This window comes from Chenopodium album, chromosome 20, assembly GCF_948465745.1.
Source record: "Chenopodium album chromosome 20, dcCheAlbu1.1, whole genome shotgun sequence".
NCBI classification, from domain to species: domain Eukaryota; kingdom Viridiplantae; phylum Streptophyta; class Magnoliopsida; order Caryophyllales; family Amaranthaceae; genus Chenopodium; species Chenopodium album.
Window position 1 is genome coordinate 13,411,626 of NC_137853.1, and position 24,006 is coordinate 13,435,631.

Consider the following 24,006-nt stretch of genomic DNA (forward strand, 5'->3'; position numbering starts at 1 on the left):
CGTATAATTATCCAAATACAGAGTACTCTACTTTTTATAAGGGTTATCTAAAATATTTTAACTCAGTCAACCAACATTGGCATCCTTTTAGTTAATGTCTTAGAGATGAGTTTTATTTACAATCGGAGTAAATATTTTTAAATCATACAACACGATATTTAAGACTACATATTTGCATAAATGTCATTTGATAAACAAATTATATTTATCTCCATGACTAACCCGGGCCCACTCTTTGTTCAAATAGTTCTTTCAACTCATGGAAATTAATGGGTGATTTGGTTTTAGGGTAAAAAATCCTAATGTAAAATGTTAAAGCGCCAAAATAGTGAGCAAAAAGCGGGATTTTTGGCTCTCACCTCATCATTCTGGCGCCAAAAACCCAAAAATTTCCCTCCCAAAATTTCCTCCTAAATCCCCACATATTCAAATGTCACACTATTCTCAATTCCTCACTAATCTAGAATTGACCTCTGCAACTCCAAAAAAAAATGGCAAAAAACCACCGTAAAGAAGACCGTCTAAGTTCACTTCCTGATGCAATTCTCATCAACATACTCTCTCTTCTCCCAACCAACACTGCCGCTTCCACCTCCGTCTTATCCCACCGATGGCGCAACCTCTGGACCGGCGTCACTCGCCTCGATCTCACCCTTGATGATGCACCAAACCTCACCGACTTCCTCACCAACATCCTCCTACAACTAACATCCCCTAAGCTCCACTCTTTCAAAATCGAGTTCGATTCGGGTGCCTTCTTACATGATGATGATGACCCTGATGCTGATGCTATAGAGTCCTGCTTTCATCATATTTCCCGCCGAAATGTCGAAGAACTCATTTTCAGTGACACACGTGTCGAGGAAGGGCACTTTCGTATGCTTGATAGCTTTCTTAATTGTCAATCTTTGGTAAAATTGCATTTGTCTGGTCCGCTTAAATTTGATTATAAAAGTACTCAGTTTCATCTTCCGAATTTGAAGAGCTTTCTTTGATTAATCTTTTGAATGTGCCTGATTGGGTTTGGTCTTTGTGTACATTTGTCCCGTTTTTACAAGATTTAACTCTGGTGTTTGAGATGACGGCTGAACTACCGCCTAATGTGATTTCTCCCCTGAATTTGCATTTCCTCAATTTGAAGTCGTTGATGGTAGCTTTGATTCCCGGTTTTATTCAGGTTTCTATTGATGCGCCCAAATTAACACATCTTGTTATTAGTGGCTGTTTTTTACCTTATACCTTTCGCTGTATTCCAACTAAATTAATCAAAGCGTGTATTGAATTGAGGAGGGAGGACGAGGAAGAAGATGAGAATGGTTATTCAGAGGATTTTATCTGGTTCTCTGATTTTTTTAGAGGAATATCTAGTATTACCAACCTTGAGATTGTGGTGTTCAGGAGTATTAATATATTATCTCTATTGAACATGAATCCGCCTATGTTTTTAAATGTAGTCCGTCTTGATGTGATCTTGGATGGATCTGATTTTAGTGATTGGAATGATTTGTTGGTTTTGCTGCAATGCTTCCCCAACTTACAGCATCTTTGGGTGAAATTCGATGTGATGGGTTTTGTTGACGAACTAGTGCAGACAATGTGGTGCTCACCAGATATTGTACCAAGCTGTCTAGTTGACAAGCTCGAGATGATAAAGATAATCGGACTACCACTTAGTGGCACTGCTGCTGGGCTCATGTTGGTGAGGTACATCCTACACAACGCAAAAGTTTTGCGAAAGCTTTACTTTGGTGCTTGGTTTGATGAACATTCTCAAGCACAAGAACTCTGGAAGGAACGTAAGTTTTGTAAGTCCTTGTTTAAGCTTCCAAGGAGCTCGCCGACTTCTAAGGTTGTGTTTTCGGGAAGGTTTATTACATCATCAAGTAATACTTTCAAGAAAGGAAAGCTTGCTTGTAAAATGACCTAGCCAGGTTGGAATCATATGCCCAGCAGGTAATTAATACTAAATTTTCTTTCGAATTTGCTTTGATTAATTTAGTTTGGTTTATACTTGCGACCACTTTTCTATGCATTAGATTTGTGTCAATTGTTAAAATGTTTGCTTGCTATGAAACTGCAATTTTGCCTTTCTTCTACTACGAGTTGTTTAGCGTCTCTGTTGTATGGTTATGGTGTATTTTCTTACTCGAATTGTTTTGTTTTATGCATGTCAATTTTAGAATGGTAATGGACATACAATACTATGATAATGAACAAGTAAATGATTTGTGTTTGTTGTCACTCAGCTAGCCTAACAGCTTTTTCGTGACAACTGAGGGTCTCAAAGCCACAGGATACGTGTTAAAAGTTTGCTTCAAACTAGATTAGAAAGGATAAAAAATAGGAGTAGACGTAGACAGAGTTTGCTATACAACATATTTTCGAGATTTACTCTCTACATAGTTTGAGCTACAAGTGCAATGAATGTTGATGATTAAGCTTAAGTAACTAGTATTAGTTGGACTCAAAGGGGCTTGTTGAAATTTCAATCTCAAAGAATTAATAACCATATGACGAATTCTGTGAAGACAAGCCAGAGTATAAGCAAGTATTAGATTTTGAAACGATTTGCAATTGTCTACCAAAATTGTTAAATATGACATGGTTATGGTGTATATATGACTCGAAATGCCATGCTCTATATTAGTTAGTTTATGGATACAAAAGTGTACGAAGGTTTAAAATGATGTCCACAAAGGTGTATCCATCTTTTGTTTTTTAATTGGCACGTGTGAGTATCATCGCCCTTAATAATGTATGCAACTCACTAATAGCCAATAGGTAAAGGTAAAAAAATGAAGAGAAGGATAATTAGAGTGAGAAATTGCTTGCTTCTCTGTGTATAATTTTTGAATATTTTCCTTGCTGTAACTTGGATGTGAAGGAGGGATGCTATAAAAATTCTACAATGTCATTTTTTAAAAAATGACACTATAAGATGCTGACATGGCGAAATTTGATTGGCCTATATTTAGTATTTTTATTTTTATTTTGAATTATTTTTAAAATTCATAATGTATTAAAATTGTATTTATATCATATATTTTTTTTAATACATGTATTATTATAGACATACATAATTATGAAAATCTATTTTTATAATATTCACAATTATTTACAAAAAATCACAAAATTTAAATTCTTCATCGGTCTTCATCATTGTTCTTCGTTCATCCACCTATTCCCAAACATTGTTAATGTATTCTCATCAATTTCTTCATTCATCCACCCATTCCCAAACATTGTTAATGTAATCTCTATACCCCTTGCACTAAAATATACGAAATAGCTAGCCAGCAAACAACCCCAATGATAGATCACTGATTTGCTATCGGAGAAGAAGAACAAATGCCGAAAATGTTCCCTAAAAAACCGACTGAAAACAGCCGCCTAAACACCTGTAAATTTCCCTGAAAACCGCCAGAAACACACCCCAAAACTGCACCAGAAACACACCTCAAAACTGCAACAAAAATCGAATAAACCACCAAGAAAGACGCCGGTAAAACGCACCAAAACCGCTTGAAAACTCGCCAAAACCTAAAGCTGCCGCCGTGAATCATTAACTGGACCTATGTAATTTCAATTTATCGCTGCACCCTAATTGCCTAAAAATCTATAATCGCACGGGAGAGACAAACAATCTGATTTTTACATGAATTAGAATTATCGAACCCGGACTAAAGCCGATTGTATACGAATTAAAGGATGAAGTAGATTTGAAAACCCAATTGAAGAATGATGATGAATGATGAACGTAATAATTAATATCTAATTTTCTAAATTTTGATTATATAATTTAATTTTCAGGATGATTTTATAAAATAAAAATGGATTTTCAATACTATAATTATGTATTCTTTACAAAAAAAAAAAAAAAATACATGTATTTCCAATTATACATATATGTATAGTATAGTATATTTTGGCTTTTTAAAATAAATGAAAAATTGACCAATCATAACATGCCATGCCAGCATATTATGGTGTCCTTTTTTGAAGAATGACACGATAGATATTATGGATGCTGCTTATTACTCAGATGATAATGTAGAAGCCTGTGAATTTTCTTTTTGTTCAGATTGTGAAAAGTCAGTATCTGTTATATTTTTCTTAGTGACTCAAGTAGCTGATCTTTGTGCTGAAGCTAACTTAGATGATGACCGAAATCTGTTATCCATGCATTACTGTCTAAATGTTTAGGGATGAACAACGCGTGATCAAGCCATCCAGTTATTAAACTTATATTCTTGCTAGTCATGACTAGGGGTGAGCGTAGCAGGGTACCCTGTAAAAATATCGGTACCCGGAACCGGAACCTGTTGCAACAGGTTCCTAAAAATAGGAACCGGAACCGGAACCTGTTGCAACAGGTTCCTAAGAATTGGGAACCGGAACCGGAACCTGCAGGTTCCGGTTCCTAAACAGGGTACCTTGTTTTTCAAAGTAAGCTTAATAGTTACTTGATAATTGTGACAATTCTATATTTTTAAAAATGGATGTTCACAATAAAAGCTTACAACTTTAGTAAACTGCTTCAAATATAACAAACCAACACTACTTGTCTAGAATATTCAATACCATATAGGTTTCGGTTTCATGTATCCTATAGGGAACATGTACTAACAGGGTACCCTATAGGTTCTAGGTCCAAAATTTTATTACCCGGAACCGGAACCTGTTGCAACAGGTTCCTAATTTTATTACCCGGAACCAGAACCTGTTCAACAGGTTCCGGGTTTGGAACCTGCGGTTCCGAACAGGTTCCGGTTCTACATCAGGGTACCCTAAATTTTTGCTCACCCCTAGTCATGACGATTCAATATGAGAGATGGTAAAAAAAAAAAAAAAAAAAACAGAGCAATCCAATTTTGGGGGTTTCAGTCATTAGTCTCATTATACCTGTACCATGTTCGTATTAATCAGCTGGTATCTTTATCAATGAATCAGGTAAAGACTAACTTAGATAATACACTTAGAGCATTAGCTCAAGAAGAAGATCGCAATTGGACAAACTGTATCATAGCTACTTACTGGCTCAATGCAACTAGACAATTCAACTCTTACAAATTCAGATTGTGGTGCAAACAGCAGACTAACCTCCTTAAAAAATTGCAGGGACTTGGAGATCTAGAATTGCAGCTGATGACACCTTAGACAAGGATGCAAGATCAAGGAACGAACGTCTATATAAGACCATCATTTTGCTTTCCCTTACCATGGTCTGTAGTAAAATTGTCTAGAACAAAAACTTAGATTTTTGCGTTCTACGGATGAATGTATAAAATATACTATTGTCTCTGATACAAGTCTTCTTGCTGTAGCTCGTACTATTATCACTTAATCTATCGTACCTTATTATCACTTAATCTATCGTACCTTGTCTTTAAAAAAAAAACGAAAAAAACCTATCGATATATGAGGATTCTGTGAAGCGGAGCTACATACTTAATAAGCAAATAAAAAAGTATTAGCTACGTACCTGATAAGCAAATAAAAATATATGAACAGTCGAACATCAACTCATCAATTATTCTAGTTAAGGAGACTAATTTTTCCATAAGCTATAAAAAGAAAATGATGAATATACTTAAGTATAAAATCAAAATTACAAAATTTTTGTACATCAATAACTCTAATCCCAAATATTGACATCTATTGTATAATTCTTGGACATTTATTCTTTAATAACGTACATGTACGAACGAAGTCTCTGTGTTAGCTAACATATGCACACTCCAAATCAAAAAGCAGATGATTTTCGTTTTTGAATGCAGTTCGTTGTGTAAACATATAATCAGAGTGTGGTCACAAGGCCTACACCCAACTCCTCAGCTAGCTCATCCCAAACAGGAAGCAATGTCAATACAACCAGGAATGTAGCTGCTACTACCACAGCTTTCCTCCAACTCCCCACCTCCGTCACATCATTTAAACATGGTTTCTCCGGAGTTCTCTGAACATTTTTAGTACATACATTAGCTAAACGAAAGACTGAATAATCGTTCCAGTTTAAAGGTGAAGCATTTTACCTGACATATTAGCACGTATAGTCCCCACGGAAGTGATAAAGGTCCCCCGAGCTGAAATAATAAGAATTGTGGCAAATGTGATAGGACATCAACAAATTATAAGTATTTTCAATCAAACAAAACAAGAAGAGTCATACCACTCCTAGCCCAAGCAATGCATAAGTCGTCAACCCAAAAGCAATAAGTGCATTCTTTCCAAAAGCACCCTGTAAAAATGATATTTGGAAATGCATTTAGCTATTACAAGTTTGAACTACCCCACAATACATGAAGAAGACACAGTAATAGTTTGATTGAGTGAAGACCATAATAACCTGATTTATAGCAACTAAAATAACAATTAGTTTAATCATTTTACTATAAAGGGCACCTGATCAATGTCAATAATGAAACAAATGTAGCAACCTCAAGTAGGTCACCTATCTTCTAAAATGGGAGACTTGTGCAAATATTTCCAACTACATGTACAAAGATAGTTATCACTGAACATTGCTGCAGTAGAGAAGGCCGCAACAGCCGAAACAGCCGCAACAGCCGAATCACTGCAGTAACTAAATCAACCACATAAAGAAGATATGATAAACCTGGCATAGGTATAATTACTTAATCTTATTAGACAAATTCTCTAGCCCAATAAGACATGCTGGACACAAATACTTCAACAACTGAAGATACAAAAAGAATCACCTAGTCATTACTGAAGATATAAACGGGCATAGATGATGTTAAAAAATTGTCCCAAAACTAAATTTCAGTGTATAACTGATAACAAGATTTAGCAAACCTTGGGATACTGGAATATGAATCCTCAAACTCACATCATTAATAAATGCCACCAAAATAAAAATGAAACAAAAGAGCCAACAGATTGTTCAGAGGTAATAACCTCTTCCATTGTTACTGGAGCTTTTGGTTGCTTAGTACTTTCTTGTTTAACGTTTGTGGTTTGCACATGCAAATCAATAGAGCAGAACAGCCAACATAGTTAAGTTGGTTAGTGTGTTGTGTATCACCACCATGATCAGTTTTTGTATTATCATGACCACTAAGTCGTATGAAGAAGAAAAAAAAAAAACAGAGTGCAGGTTTAAATGATTCTCCAATAAAAAAATCAGGTTCAACAGAACTGGTAGCAATTCAACTTTCCTTGCATACCCAGAAATAACAACTCAACTTTCATTTTGCAAAAGGAGAAAGTGAAAACTGAAATTCCTTTACAACCAGTCAACCACTATTGACATCTATTTGCACACTCTAAAAATTGTACAGATTAGATTTTCAACATCATAGAATACAAAAATTATTTCAAGAAAACAACAAGCTCTTTACAAGCCCAGTCTTGTTCCAAATGTTCCAATGAAGCTTATTTTTTTATTTTTTTTTAAAATTGAAAAAAAAAAAAAAAACTAAATTATTATTTGGCTACTGGATTGTAATTAATTGAGTGAAAAAGCACAAGGTCATTCCTCATCGATTATACTGAAAAAAGGCTATGTAATTTCCGACTCCTTTCCTCTTGCCCAAAGTGAGAACCTCTCTTGATCAGTAAATGTTATGTTACACACAAGAACAAATGGACCGAATCATTGAATGCTTCAAGGAAAGTTAAGGAAAACTATACACAATGTTATCAGACTATAATATAATATTGACCCTTGAAGACCCTTGGACACTCGGATATAAAGATTAACAATAATTAAAAGCTTCCAAAATTGCCAAGAAAAAAACATTTCTTAGGATACATATCGGTTATCCTAAATATTCAAGCCAAGTGACCTAGCTCACTTATTTTGTCATCCAAGTAGTTCAGCTAAGAGAAGAGGCCAAGGTATATATTACCTGCACTGCTCTCCCACCATCAAGGCACCCAACTGGAAGCAAATTGAAAGCAGTGCTAGTCAATCCACACCTGCAAATAGGATTAGGTTAAAATTAATAGAATAAGCATATCTGGAAAACATATAAGGGATATTGGAACACAGAAGATTACCAGCCAGCAATCATAAGCGGATGGATTGAAACCGAGGCAGCATGCATTGCTCTGCATTATCATCGAGCAAGTCAATATTTAAGAATAAGAGCATTACAAAGTTGAAATATAAAGCATAATTAGATTTATTTCTCAATTCTTTTAGAAAACTGAGTTGCACTTGCACCATGAGCAATGTATAAAAAAAGTTCAAGGTACACAGTTCCCTGTGCCTTAAGTGGGCCTAGCTGCGCCTTGTTGAAATGAGGTGCACATACCAAAAAATAACAAAATTTGTGAAAAAATGGTTGTCCACCTCAGAGGGTATGCTTAGGTGCGCCTCATCCACACTTCATCAAAATCGATTTTCCTAGCCTAGCTGCCTAGAGCAAAAGGCGCATGACCCCTAATGCCCAGCACCTTGCTAACACTATACGCTGACCTTGTGATGATAATAAGCTAATTTTTTTTTATATGGGTCATCTTCTCATCTATATCAATAACATAGTTATTTCTTCAAATTACTTATCCGCAAAAGAGATGGAACATATACTAAGCACTAAAAAAGTTTCGTCAGTGTATCAAATATACCGGAAACTAAGAAAGTTCCTAATCAATTAAAACAATAGTTTCAAAAAAGCACTTCAGGGGAAGACATACGTATAACCAAGAGTGGCTCGACTTATGAGTCCAAGAAGCAGAGAACCTTGAAATAGGGTGCTAGGCACTTGTACAAAATCCCCGGAGACATCAGGATTCAAAGACAACAGCAAGCCAACAGCAAACATGGACAAAGATAATGCAGCACCAGCAAAGGGACCAGCCAGTGAAATATCAACTTGAGTCTTTCTATCTGGAAGGATAGATTTGAACTGAAAAAAAAAAAACAAAAAACAAAAAAAGAGCAATTAGCCAATCAGCGGTTTGCACCTTTAATGGAACATTGCACAATGAAGATACTGGTAAAAAAAATAGTACAAATTCTACTTCATCCATTTTACATCACAAGTGGGAACATAAAAGGCAATTATATAAAGCTAAGGCAGATTTCTTATTAATATCAGGGGTTGGTTGTGAAATTTACATATTATTATATAAAATGCTATTTCTACACTAGTGAACAATTAAATGCATCTAAAGCAATAAAAGTATTTAGGTGGGTTTGCTAAGAAAACAAAAAGGATTGTCAGTGTGTAGAATCTGATGGTAGCCATGTGCATACACCAGCAACCAATACACACACACACACAAGCTCAAAATAAATATAAGAAACTGTTAAATTTCATGTTTATGGGGGAAGGAAGTCATGTAGAAGGAGAGAGGAAGACATTGAAGAGTGTGCTTAAGCTTGGAGAGGAAGAGAGAAGAACAAGAGGTTTTCTATTATTCTATTATGTTATGAAAATGGTACAAGCTTAGAGTATTGATATTTACAAGCTAATGCTAATAACAAAACATAAACTAACTAAATCAATGTGACTAAATCTTAAACTCCACTCCCCCTTAAACTGGAAATGGATGTTTGACCCAATGTAGCAAACTAGTTCCTTTGTAGACTGCAGTACACCATGAACTTCTAAACTTGTTGTCACTTGTCAGTACTTAGTGAGATAATATATCTGCTAACATCAACTCTCTTATACCAGCTAGATCACAAAGTGTTGACATAGTGTTGATTGACAACATTGATACCCATGATTTAGAAAATACTTGAAATCCAACATACCCCCTCAAACTGAAATGACTACAAAAGTATTCCAGTTTGAACTTCATTCATTCATGTAATTAGAAAAGGGACCGAAACATGACCACCATTTCCTGACATGCTGAACTACTAATGGAGTATATGTCTTGTTGGAGACCCAAGTACCAATCTCCAAAACAAGTAATTCCAGTTGAACGAACATCACCAGATAACTACTGTTGTACACTGTCACAGGTCCTCAAATACCACCACAATCATACACGTAATTTTGCACCAAACTACGATGCAACACTGAATAAGAAAATGAACCATTGCTGCCACACTTAATATATACTAGCACAGCCAAAAGAACTCTTCAAAATCACCATATAGTCACCAATAATTTTTGCACAAGAAACAACCAGCTCAATCGAACAAGAAACGATTGATTTCAGGAAGGAAACCTGGCCATCCCTTTGTTCTTTGAAAACGATAAAACTCATAAAAGCACCATGCACCAACAACCAAGCCAATCTCCAACAACTCAACTTTCAGTTGAGAAACAACATAAAAAATGCCGATTCTTATCCTATACTCCAAAAAATTCAAGAAGCAAACCAACCACCAATTGCATAATAATACACCGTAACTCCAATGTAAATGGTGAAACAAGAGGAGAATGAATATGGAAGAAAAATTGTGTTTGGGAATCAGAAGAAATGTGAGACAATACAGCTAGAAAAATGAGCTAAAAGACATCCAAAAAACAAAAAATATTTGATCACTATGGATCTTGAGAAATGGCCTCCATGGGCAAGAAAGGACCTCCATGGGTCATCAAATTTGATCTCTATGGATCATCAACAAAGACCTCTAATGGGCCACAAAAAAGATCACTATAGATCACATTAAAAGGCCTTTATGGGCAACCTATGTTACTTGAACTCTTCATTTTACCTCAAGTACACATGTTGGACCCACGTTGGACCCGACTTGGTAATTTGGTATGACACTTGGATACTTCATTTTAGTTCAAAATCATAGAAATTTTTCACAAAATCAAGTTCCTGAATGAGATGGACACGTACCCGTGTACCCGAGTTCATGTAACATAGATGGGAACAATAAATTGACCATCTATTAGATATATGAAAATTGACCATCTATTGGGTTAAAAAGTGATCACAAATGATCATCAAAGAATGCCTCTTTGGGGTCATTAACAAGACCAACTATGGATTAAAAAAAAAAGCCTCTATGGGCTACAAATCATTCACAAGTGAACTTTATGGTCACACCAATTCTTTTTTAAAAAAAATCATCATCAATAACCCGAAAGATCCACCAAACTATGTCAGACAACTTTTACTACTACTCAATATCCATAGCAACAAATCATACTACATTAATCCCGAATTGATGTAATCAAGCTAACATTCAACAACCAATACCCATCATGATCCATCAATATGAATCACTTCAATTCAACTTTCAATCAAGAACTACCCAAATCAAACCATTAACCACAATCTCAAACCACAACAACATTAAGTATCATCTTTTTTAAACTTAATAGCATAATTGATTCTTCTACATCTACTTTATCTTCAATAAGATTTAATTTGTTTCTTCCAGCACCCTTTTTGAATGACATTCCCATGGAAAATGGCAATGTTTATCAGAATTGTAGCATTGAATATGAGCCTTATTACTTCTAAATATTTGGTATTGATTCATTCATCTACCATGTCCACGGTAGAAGTTTCACCTCTATAATAATTTTGGGAGTTTTGGCCATCTTTCCCTCTTCCTTGACCACGTCCATTGCCATTACCACGACCACATCCTCGTTGGCACATCAACCACATTATTGATACTTATGTTTATCATGTGTATTTTTTAGTGTCAAAGGAAATTTTAGCTTAAAAACCTATTGCTTTTTTTTTTCTTCCTTTCTACCATTGTTGCTCATGGGCTCCAAGAGAATCATTAAATTCATGAACTGTCAAGGAATCCAAAATCTTATTTGACTTTTAAACAGCAACCACAATGTGGTTAAAGAGATTAAAATTCAAAGAACGGAATGCTTTCTTTTAAACTATGAAGGAGTCTTGCATTGACTCACCTAGCCTCTTCACTTGATTCATAATGTATAAAATTCTTGTGAAATGATCTAAAGATGGAATTTTTCTCTGACAAGATAATCAAACTCTCCTCTTAGAGTTTGAAGGCAAACCTTCTTAACCCTATTTACACCATCAATAAATTTTGAAGAGTAACCCATGCTTGTTTAGAACTAGCTACATCAGTAACTTTCTCACACATATCATCATCTAAACCTTCATGTAGTAAGTGCATTATGATCTTTTTTTTTTTTCTCTTGCTTTCCAAATATTCATTTTTAGTTTGGTTGAATTAGACAAATCTTCATGTTGATAGCATTTTCAACAATCTCCAAAACTTCTTGTGCATCAAGAATTATTCTCATCCTATAAGAACACTTATCATAATTTTCTTTAGTTAAGTCTAAGTTTCTATGATATTGAAAAGTTATAACATTATTTTTTGTTGCCAGGTTTTAATTAATTGGTTGTGGTACCACTTTTTTTGGAAGTGTGGAGATGCACAAATATTTCACATAATAAAATAAAGAGGAAAACAAATGCATTTTAAATAATCTCTCTTACAATCTCTCATATGTGTATGAAATAAAAAATAGTTTAATTAAATATCTCTTATAATAGAGAGACTGCCTCTTTATTCAAAAGAGCTTGATCAAGTTTTCTATTTTTGTTGTGAAATGTTAAAAAAAAAAAAAAAAAAAAAAAAAAAAAAAAAAAAAAAGAACAAAGGCCATTAAGTATGTCAAGATTGAGCATATATTAGTATAAGATTAAAAGAGCATAAGACAAGTTTAGAGTATTTTAAGAACATGGCAATTTGGTATGGTTTGCAATTTTAGTTGTAATAAGAATATTGATAAAGTAGCTCAAAAAATGAAAAAGAAAAAGATCATTGGTAAAAGGTTTTGCCAAGAATTGTTCAATTGTGAAATTTCTTGCAAAACATAGTTTGGCATATTGTGGTACTAATGAGAGATTGTATCAAAATAGTAATAGGAATTTCTTGAACTTGATTGAAATGTAGACAGTGTTTGATCCAATCATTCAATAGCATGTTCGGCGTATTACCAATGATAATATACATGTTTATTATCTTGGTCATGATATTCATGCTTATTGTAACTAATACCAATTTATTACGTTATAGTTGTAGGTGGGTAGTAGAATCTAGTGGATATTAAAATCTTAGTGTGTGTTATACGAGCTTGATAAGGTAATTATTTTACTTTTATCAATCTAAATGAAAACAAAGTTTTTGATGTGATAATAGCAATGCGTACTTTATGTGTATAAGTGTATTATGTGATACGGGGAAGGAAATTGACTTGTTACTCCCCTTTCCAAGCAACTATTTTGGCATATACAAATATTATTTGGTCCAATTTGGGTTCGTAGTTTAATGATGGTTGCTATTTTCTTGTTACAGTAAAGATTTTCAAATAGTCTTGCAAAGATCATTTATGTGAATATTGCATAATCGAAATCTATTATATAGATCTTAAAAATCTATTGGGATGGAACAAATTTTATATGTTTAACTATAATTTAAAACAATTAAATAATTATGTTATGTGACCTTTGTGATGGTACACGTGCAAAATTATTTTTCTATAGTGCTTAATCACTTATATTGAAAACACCTAGTGGTGGAATGACATAATATGTATTAATTTTTAGGTTGGAACCATATAGCATGAGCCTAGATTTATTCTAATCCTTTGGGAAAAAAAATCCCCCCCCGGGTATGCATACATAAGGATTAAGGACTAGGTAATCTGGTTTGATTTTTATAGTATCTGATTTGGTTTGATGTGAATTTTATTATCTGGTCTGGTTGTGGGTCAATTTGACCACATTTTTATACTATTCTATAAAGTAAAACATTATAAAAAAAATTAAATAAATAAATAAATAAACAAACAAACAAACAAATAAGCAAAGATATAGAAGAAATCGCTAACACATTTTCATACAATCAGCCTAACACATTTCTTAAAAGAGAATATCGTATCTTTGCTATTTCTTTTTTTTTTTTTTATCTAAAGAAAAAATAAAATAAACTCTAGTAAAAAGCAGAGAGCAGTTAAATTACAATTGAGACTAAGTCCATTATAAATGTATAAAGTAGTGCTAAAATTCCAAGACTGACAGTTTCAGCTCCTTAACCTTTCTTCCCTTTTTATTAAATGATAAATACATTATCTTCATCTAACTGAATCATACAGATTATGTAGATTTTCTCCTTTGGAAATGGATTAATAAGAAAGACAGCTAAATATAGAAAACTGTTTGAAATTTCAGTCAGAAATGTTAAAATTTGAGTAAGAGATGCTTACTGACTGCAGAAGTATTGTGGAGAGCTCAATAGTTGGCTTACAAAAGCACGTGTTCTTACCTGTGTGATTGCACCAAAGCTACCAAGAGTTATGTTGGGGATAAAATAAGGAATGCTAAGCTTCACATTTTTTGGAAAAGCTGCCAGATAATGCCCAATTTCCTACAGAATGGAAAAAAAGAAGTCTTATAGATATAAGAAAAAAACAAGTATGCAACAAGGTCAATAGAATGACTAATAGCTCACCCTTGTCAATTACTTCGATCTAAGATACGATTGGCAATAAGTCAAGGTAATCAAATGGTAACTAGCTTTTAGCCTACCACCTGATTACAGAGAAATGTATGACAGTTGCCAGTAATTGACTTTGACCCAAGACTAACGAGACTGCTGATAGAAAACTCCATGCAATAGGAACTTAAATAGGTGGTTGAGTATTAGCTGAAATACTTAAAAGCTGAAAGATACATGCTTTATTTCTACCCAAGAAAATGAAGTTATGAAACAACGCCTCTTTCCTTCAGGCTTCAGCGGCATCATATTAAACAAAGTATGCTATCAAATAAGTACATAAACCCTTAATTCCAGTTTAAAGAGTTAAATTTCTTTAAGATTGAGCATAAAAGGCTAAATTTAATCCTTCTCATGAATCAAAATTAAATGAAGAAACAAAAGACAAGGTAAATAACGTCTTTACATGAAACAGCTGAACTCCCAAGACACCATAAGCTAGAGGCAGAGCAGCATCCACAAATGGAAGTAGCAACTGCATGTCTGGAGGCTCAATTGCATCAGGATCTGTGAAGTACTTCACTACCTCTGGAGGAAGACGATTTATCTGTGAATGTCCACAATTGTGACAGTAAGGTTGACATAATCTGGATATATAATATTGTTGCCAAGGAACCAATGGATATAAGTATACCTGAGATGCAATGCCTAGCTCAACTGAGGAACCAATGGTGAGAAGGAACAAAAGTAGAGCAATTACATACTGCCAAAGTGTCGTAGGCCCTGGTTCAGAGACCTCTTTTCGTAGCATACCAAAACTAACACGAGGTCCACCACGAGGATCAGGACCCTCTGCATTAGGTTCCTCCACCATAAATAGATTGTACTTGTCACCCATGAGTTCTGCGAGCTGTTTTTGAAGCTTCTCAAACACGTCCTCCCTTTTCCCTCTCAAGTTCCCAAGGAAAAGAATTCCTTCACCAAGATCACCAAATGGCTCTTCTTTTGTCACCCAAAAGGTAGAATAACCAAATAACTTTTCCTTTATCAGCTTTACATCAGCTGGATCAACCTTTTCCGGTCCTAGAAGTTCCATTAACTTAAAAGAGTCTACTTGAAAATTGTTGTATGGTGTTCCTACAGGAGAAATTGGGGGTGGCTGCAAAGATAATAATATTAATGGGATTTCGACTTCTTTACACCAAGGGCACACAAAAGAATCAATCAGAAGATTCAAAACAAAGTGTAAATTGATGATGTTATGCAATCCATGACTGCCAGTTCTAAAGTGCATGGTATTTAATATGGAGGGCTTTTCTTTTCTAAAATCACAAATTGATTCCCAAAAACGCACGAACAGTTAACGGAACATCTTGCTTAAGCAACCTACCAAAGCCGAAAGGCCTAGTGTAAGGATCAGCTCCACAAAGGAGAATTACTTCCCCTACATCACATTACTATCTTACACAACTAAACTAGTGAAATTCAACATTCAAATCCTGTCATGGTAAGGCATACACCTCATCAACTGAACTCAGATACCACTCAATATTTAGGGTGCATTAACAATTGGCATACCAACTAATTATGTTTTCAATCATCAAAACAAAATAGATACTAAAACAAAATGAAATTACATTTTTTAGCATACACCCACAAATTCATTCGAGAAACTATAAACAAAAGCATAACATAACCAGGAGCATAATGCGCATCATGCTCTCGAGTGTAGGATATAAAAATTGTGCTCACCTCCGAAGAGGAAAACGAAGTGGACTTATTTTCCGACCTTAACTCACCAACACCATCCTCTTTATCTTCCACCACTCTCTCTTTCTCTTTGGTCGCCAAATTTGATTCATTTGCTGAATTTCCTACATCACCATCTTCATCACTACCTCCACTAAAACACATTAATCGATCAAACAAGCCCCTAGTTTTCTGGGTATTTAACAAATTCCTCTTCAACCCCTTTTGGCACAAATAACAATTATTATTATCATTAAACTTTAACCCAAAATTATCATTGAAAATTTGAGGTTTTCTGTGTATATTGGAAGAAAATGAAGGAACCCCATTAATGGTGGTTCTGAAATTAAGAGTAATAAGACTGCTGCAACTAGTAAAAGTTCCCATTGATTGAATACAAGCTCATAGAATTGATGATTAGTATTGTAAAAATGGTGTTTTTGACATGATTTTTTGAAATCGAGATGAAGTAGTAGAAGAGGCAAATAAGTTATTGAGGCTTAATTTTCATGGTTGTTCTTGCCCGTTGGCTGGGTTTGGACAGTTTATCCTCTTTTTCTTCTGGTTTTTATTTTTTAAGTTTTAATTTAATTTTATTTATTTTTTAAATATCTTGTTACTATCATCATCATCATCATCATCATCATCATCATTAATAATTAATAGAAAAATTGCATGGATTAATCTAGACTTGGCAAATGGGTCATTCGGGTCTGGGTCGGGTCACTTTCTGGTTGGGTCACTTCGGGTCAGCTAATATTCGGGTCGGTTAAGGGTCGGGTCGGGTAGATTCAGGTTTCGGGTCAGGTATCGGGTCGGGTCAATTTATGGGTCGGGTATGTTCGGATCGGGTCAATTTTGGGTCAAGTATATTCGGGTCATATTCGGGTCAGGTTAAATCTGGTCGGGTCATGTTTGGGTTGTTTCATTTGTGGATTAAGCTCAAATCAATAACTTTATAAGAGTATATTTCAGTTTATGAGCTTAGCTACGGTTGAAAATGAACAGTTTGAGTTATTTTTGGCACAAGACATTTTTTGTTGAATTATAAGGTAATTTTCGTTCAGGGCATTTCTAGTATTGGGTTCGTTCGGGTCAAAATCAGGTATGTTCGGGTCAATTTCGGGTATCAGGTCTATTCAGGTCAAACTCTTTGGCTCAATTTCGGGTCGGGCCAACTTCGGTTCGGGTGTCGGGTCAGGATCGGGTCAACTCCATTTTCGGGTCGGGTTTGGGTCGGGTCAATTTCGGGTCAATGTTTTTGGGTCAATTTTTGGTCATAGGTCGGGTCATTCGGATCGGGTCAACGGGTCTGGGTCAGGATTGCCAGGTCTAGATTAATCCCAACTTTACAATGTTTGTCAAAATTAATCTAAACTTTTGTTTATTTTTTATTAATCCAACTTTATACTCAATCTGTTCCCATTGCATCTTACCGGTCATCCAACTTGATATAGCAAGTTACTAGACACGTATCAGCCATGATTGGTCCAAAAAAAATATAAAACTAAAAAAAAACTCATTAAAGTTTAAAAAAATATATATATATATAAAACCCTAGCCCTACACAGTAGGTGGTAACCTCTGCTACCTCCAACTAGACCTGGCAAATGGGTCATTCGGGTCGGGTATGGATCGGGTTATTTCGGGTCGGTTCAAAAGATTATCGGGTCAAGTTCGGGTCGGGTTGGGTCATTTTGGGTTTCGGGTTGATTTCGGGTCAACTGATAATCGGGTCGCGTATCGGGTTCGAGTCGAGTTCGGGTCTGGTCAAGTTTGGGTCGGGTCGGGTCAATTTTCGGGTCTGGTCAATTTGAGTCGGGCCAATTTTCGGGTCAACTTTGAGTCGGCTCATATTCGGGTCGATGCATTGGGTTAAATTCAACTCTGTATATATATATTTATTTATTGATTGACATTATTCTTATACGAGTAATAATCTATAATATAATCTATGTTTTTTAAATGCTTAATGTTTTTTCAAGTCTTTAGCTTAAATAGATTCTAGTCATTTCAGGTATAAGATAATTTTGGTTCAGGTCACTTTGGGTTTCGAGTCTATTTGGGTCAATTAATTCAAGTTAAAGGCCGGGTCAACTACAGGTCAGGTCAACTTCGGGTCGGGTCAACTTTGGGTCTCGGGTCAACTTTGGGTCGGGTCGTTTCGGGTCAACTTTGGGTCGGGTCGGGTCATTTCGAGTCACTGGTTTTGGGTTAATTTCGGGTCATGGGTAGGGTCATTCGGGTCAGGTCATCGGGTCAGGATTGCCAGGTCTACCTCCAACAGATGGCAGCTCTTGTCGTTTTTTACAGGCTTCCTTCCTTCCCCGTCGTTTCTGCCCCTCCCTCTCTGCCGATTTTCGCCCTCTCATCCCTTCCCCGTGGAATTTCTGCCACTCCCCACTGATTTCCGCCATCTCATCCTTCCCCGTTGAATTTCGACCGTACCACCCAGCTGCCTTCTCCGTCAAATTCCAACCACCCCTCCCTTCCCCTCCAGATTCCAGCTTTGGCTGCCATTTAGGGTGGCTACCGTTAAGGGTGGCTTCCTTTTTTTTTAATTTTGGTGTGTTTTTATATATTTGACCAATCACGTTGTGATACGTGTGCAAAAAAAAAATCTCGCAAATTTTAACTTGCTTAACCGGTTGCAAGTCACTTGGTAGTATTTTGGGCGGATGTGGTATAATGTTTAAAGTTGAGATTAATAAAAAAAGAAATAAAAAAAAAAACGATATATGGGATTAATTTCAATGGACAGAGCAATCATGGGAATTTTTCCTATTCAACAATCATCAATAATCAATCAATAATTATCAATAATCTAATATCATATCATATCATATCATTAATAAAGTTGGTCTTATAGTTAAGCCACGAAACATCAACACTTGGCATTCCAGATTTTCGTCAAGTTTCGTGTCATGTAGGCAACAAATAGGTATTATTGATGTTTTGTAAGCGAATTTTGGATAGATTTTGTAAAATAAAAATGTTGTATAGTGTTTTATTATTAATATAAATCTAATATTTCATATATACAAAATTAATCATAACATTTAATAAATATTCTATAACTTGGTTCTATTTTTGTCATACAATTCACTTTAAAAAGTTCTTTAAAATAAGTAAAAATAAATTTTAATCATTAAAAAAGATTTTAGTTCAACAAAAATACTTTCAGTTCAGTAAAATTAATTTAAGTTAATAATAACATTGAAATTTATTTACAAACTAAAACTACAAAAAGTACACTATTAGATAAATAAGCGATTTTAGACAACTGATTGTGTCTCCCCAAAAACCAAACTTAGTGATGAGTATCTTTCACGTCAATAATTATTGAACAAAGTGAAAGTGTGAAATGTTTAGTGATCTGATGCGGTCGTTTTAGTAAAATAACTTTCTTTCTGTTTTAAAAAATGTACTCTATTTATGAAAATGTCCAGTCCAATTTAGTTTGGTCCATGATATGGGTCCAATAATGGTGTAGTTGGATGGGGCTTAAAAACTCCTTTCCAACGATATATTATAAAGGCAAATTATAAGATGCACCATGGTGCACCTTAAACTGTGTGCTCCACCACTAGTTTGACGCCACATGTTTAATAGTTTGCCAGCTACTTTTTTCTATCTAATCTCAATGTTCTTCCCCTTTCTATTTCACGCTTCTTTCATTTTTCTATTATTTCCTTATCTCTCAATTTCTTATCTTCAATTCTTTTCTTCTTAAACTTTTCTGATTTTTGAAATATCATACATAATTTCTCTCTCCTTAATTTTCTCTCTCCTCTATTTTTCTCTCTATTTTTCCATTGTTGATTCCTCTATTTTGCTTGAATTTGTTCATTATTGTTGTTTATTTCCATGGAGTTAATTTCTAGATCCGAAGTTCTCAACAATGCAGGTTTGATTTCTTATTTCAATTGCTAATTTTTGCTGATTAGGTTTTTATTTTTAATACTATTTGTTGATTTTACATTTGCTATTGATTCTATTAATGTTTTTGAGCAATTGTTGATTCGAACTCATCGTATAATTATTAGGTTTAATTATTTGTAATTTCATATAATTCAATTGATTAATTGATAAACTAGTTAAACGATTGATTAATTTTAATTAAGTTGCTGAAATTTGAGATTAGATTTTGATTTCTCATTGTATTTTTATTAATTTGTAATGAATTTGATCACTTGTTGACTAAACTAATGATGCATTTTGTTTGAGTTTAATATGATTTTGAACATGGTGTAATTGTAAGGTTTAATTAGTTGTCATTTCTTATAATTCAATTGATTAATTGATGAACTAATCAACAATTATTAATTTTAAATAAGTTATTGGAATTTGCGATGAGATTTTGATTTCTCATTCCATTTTTATTAATTTGTGATGAATTTGATAACTTGTTGATTAAACTATTCATGAATTTTGTTTTATATGATTCTTAACATTCGGTTCATATGATTTCTGAACTTGATTTTGATATTTGATTATAATTGCTTATTTTTTCCTGTATTTGAACTTTGTTGATTTATTTTTGAACTCCAGTAATGGTTATTATGAACTGTGTTTATTTACTGCAGTTACAACATATGAAGTTGTTTATAAGGAAAGTCTCAAGGCTGAGCAGTATTTTGAGCAGTTTCTTCAGGTGCAGAAGTTTTTGAACGGTGTTCAGTGGTTTATGGTTGGGGTTCAGAAGTTTTTGTAGAGGGTTTAGAGGTTTTTGTAGGGTGTTCAGTAATTTGTGGTTGGGTTAAGAAGTTTTTATAAGGGATTAAGAGGTTTTTGTAGGGTGTTTAGTGGTTTGTGGTTGGGGTTCAGAATTTTTTGTAAGGTGTTCAGTGGTTTGTGGTTGAGGTTCATAAGTTTTTGTAGGGTGTTTAGTGGTTTGTGGTTTTGGGAGGGTGTTTAGTGGTTTGTGGTTGGGGTTTAGAGGTTTTTGACGGTGGTTAAAATGTTTTTGAAGGGTGTTAGTGGTTTGTATTTGAGGTTCAAAAGTTTTTGTAGGGGTTCAGAGGTTTTTTGAGTTTGGTTCAGTGTTTTTTGATGGCTTATCAGAAAATTGTAGGGGCTTATCAAGAGTTTATGGGGGCTTTTGTGTTGCTTCTGGTGTCTTATCAGAAGTTTCTAGTGGATGTTTAGAAGTTTCTTGAAGGTGTTCAGTAGTTGGTCTATAATTATATATGAAGTATTAAACAACAAAAGAAGAAAATACACAACATCCAAATAAATTATTATTTCATACCAATATACTTGATAAAGTTTATACACAAATTATTACTTCATACATCACATATATATGGACGTAAAAGACAACATATATGAACAAACAGGAAAATATGAATGTAATGGATATGGAACGATTAACATCAGATTTGCTAATTTTATTGCACAATCCACCAAAATTGGTCAAAAAGCTCTAGAAAAAAAAAATAGCAAATCTTCATTTTTGTGACAAAATACAAGAAACTTTATAGTGGATAGAGAAAGTAGAGTTTTTCCCATTGTTGAAAATTTTAGAGCAAAAAGGGAGAATTAAAATTATCAATGAGGTAAGCAAAAATAATCTTCAAAAAAAAAAAAAAAGAAAAAAAAAAAGAGGAGAGAGAACAAAAAAATGGTTGTTGAAAGTTTTAATTTAGGTTTTCAAAGAATTTAGAGGTACAAAAAAAAGGAACGTCAAAATTCAATGGTGAAAACAAAAAAAATTGGTTGGGCTTCTTTCTATTGGACAGGGACTCACTGGGCTGGGCGGCAGATTGGGCCTGGTGCACCTATTTCTAGGTGCACCATGGTGTATGTAATACTAATTGTATTATAAACCCGATTCCAATGAATAATGAGGAAGTTATGGCCAAAATACTAAACTGGGCCCAAATCGGATTTTACCTACGACCTAATGATCATGTGGAGGGTCTAAAGGTTTAATTCCATTCCTAAACTAATTAGGATTTATTAGAAGCTTCTATAAGTTTCTAAACGATATTGATTATCCTCTTTGAAAAGATAAGATTAAAGAATTTGAAATTGAATAAAAACTTTCCTTTTTTTAAGTCTTAATTCTATTCGAATTTAAAAATGTTCAAAGACAGTAAGATATTATTTTCTTGCCTCATAATTTTTATCTAAAATCTATATGGTTGAATAGATCTTGAAATTATATTACCAATGATATATTATAATATTAATTTCGAGCTATAACGAAAAAGATATAAAATAAATACAAAACTATATTCAAAACTAACACCCTTCCACTATTTCGGCCATATCTTTTATACTACAAAAGATTTTAATATGATTCTAATTGGGTTGGAAAGTAGACTTCAAGTTTTTTCCAACGACATATTATATGACTTATTTTGACTTATAGATCAAAAGATATGATAAAAACAAAATCTGCAAAAAACTGTCTCAGCGCGCTGCGACAGTCCTGTTACCTGTTACCTGTTACCGGACTTTGTCTAATTTATGCAGAATAATAATCTCAACTTTGTCTAATTTATATATATATATATATATATATATATATATATATATATATATAAATATATATAATAATAAAAAAAAAATTAATTGGTGTAAAGTGGGCCACACTAACGGTGACTGCTAACAAAAGGATAACGACAAAGTCACTATTATTGTTACATAATTATAATTTCAAGGTTACTGTGTGTAACTTTCAAAAGGAGGAGGCATTGATTGAAAAAGTCAAAACAAGAGGGTTATAGTCTGGAGTTTCCCTAAAATGTAATAGAGTAGTTAAACCTTTTACGCCATGAACTGCAAGCGAAGCTTTAAGTATTATATGGATGTTTAGGAACACTCGAGGGAGAAATGGTGATCGATTAGGAACGCCTATATCTTCGAAATAAGGAATACAGGAGTTAAAATTGGTGCTCGGGACCTTAAATAGGCCTCAGACCAGTATTTATAGTGTGCAGCAATAATAAAGGAAAGATAGAAAAGGTAGGATAGCGGCGTAACGCACCAAGAGCGGCACCACGGCACAGATTGTCGCGTCGCATTACTACTAACGTGTCACGACGCTAGCTGGATGAAGCTAGACAAAGGGAAAATTAACTTTGAACGTGCAACACGACATGATGCTAGATGGCACGACACAACAAATAGTGTTATATCACAACAAAACGCAACGTGCCATGTTGCAATGCAACACGCCACGTTGCATTTAGCAGACCTCGTCATGTAGCTAGTAAATCTTTTGTAGTTTTTGTTTTTATCATAACATTTAATCACAAACTTAACTTGTAATAGACTATTCGTAAGAGGGGCAATTTGGGAAGTTTAATATTATTAGGTTTATAGTCCTTAGCTTTAGTATATATAGATAGGGGGGTGGGTAAAGGTAGGCAAAAATTGGAGGAACTTTTTGAGAGTTGTGACCTTAAGTCACTCATTGGAGAGTTGTGAGCTCAACTCACTATTGAGAGTAATAGACTTAAGCTATTAACTTATTCTTTGTAAAACTTCCACCATTATTAATCAATAGTCAAGTTTTCCATCTTACTTATTTCTTCTTTATAAATTAATTTACCAAAAATCAGATTATTTAGTTAATCAAAGAGCCAATCTTTTCTCTATAATTTGCGGTTGATAGTGTGAGTTATACCACCAGTCCATTACAATTGGTATCAGAGCGGTTATTTCTGGGCCTTTCACTGCCGGAAACAGCCACCCTGATTATCAAAAAAAAAGGATCTTCAGGTACCTGACAGTAATCCGCGATCAAGCGATAAAAGCTGCTAAACAGTCAGTGGCTGAGTACTTTGAGGCGGTGAGGGAGGCAGAGAGTAAGAAGTGTGAAGAGGAGTCCCTTAGGGTGGTGGCGGAAAGAAAGAGGATTGAGCGTGAAGATG

The 24,006-nt window shown here is 34.4% G+C and overlaps 2 protein-coding genes across 2 annotated transcripts; one reads left to right on the plus strand and one right to left on the minus strand.

Annotated features, from left to right (window-relative positions):
- Positions 1-491: 491 nt before the first annotated feature.
- Positions 492-1,927, plus strand: LOC145596829 (F-box/FBD/LRR-repeat protein At5g18770-like). Its single transcript, XM_081653022.1, has 2 exons — positions 492-876; positions 963-1,927. Exons 1-2 carry the CDS (start codon positions 492-494, stop codon positions 1,925-1,927), a joined length of 1,350 nt encoding a protein of 449 aa, XP_081509148.1.
- A 3,633-nt stretch (positions 1,928-5,560) lies between these two features.
- LOC145596551 (putative zinc metalloprotease EGY1, chloroplastic) lies at positions 5,561-16,686 on the minus strand. Its single transcript, XM_081652732.1, has 10 exons — positions 16,127-16,686; positions 15,069-15,533; positions 14,841-14,981; positions 14,204-14,305; positions 8,662-8,873; positions 8,023-8,073; positions 7,872-7,941; positions 6,170-6,238; positions 6,033-6,083; positions 5,561-5,956 (listed from the first exon to the last, which is right to left on the minus strand). Exons 1-10 carry the CDS (start codon positions 16,508-16,510, stop codon positions 5,798-5,800), a joined length of 1,704 nt encoding a protein of 567 aa, XP_081508858.1. The 5' UTR covers positions 16,511-16,686; the 3' UTR covers positions 5,561-5,797.
- Positions 16,687-24,006: the final 7,320 nt, after the last annotated feature.

What these genes read in the sequence shown, in the direction of transcription:
- LOC145596551 (XM_081652732.1), bottom strand. Translation starts at nt 16,510, where the DNA reads ATGGGAACTTTTACTAGTTGCAGCAGTCTTATTACTCTTAATTTCAGA. An exon ending in AGCTAGGCATTGCATCTCAG is followed by an intron (nt 14,982 to 15,068) that starts GTATACTTATAT and finishes GGACATTCACAG; the next exon opens with ATAAATCGTCTTCCTCCAGA. An exon ending in CCGCTTATGATTGCTGGCTG is followed by an intron (nt 7,942 to 8,022) that starts GTAATCTTCTGT and finishes TCCTATTTGCAG; the next exon opens with GTGTGGATTGACTAGCACTG.
- LOC145596829 (XM_081653022.1), top strand. Translation starts at nt 492, where the DNA reads ATGGCAAAAAACCACCGTAAAGAAGACCGTCTAAGTTCACTTCCTGAT. An exon ending in TGTCGAGGAAGGGCACTTTC is followed by an intron (nt 877 to 962) that starts GTATGCTTGATA and finishes AAAAGTACTCAG; the next exon opens with TTTCATCTTCCGAATTTGAA.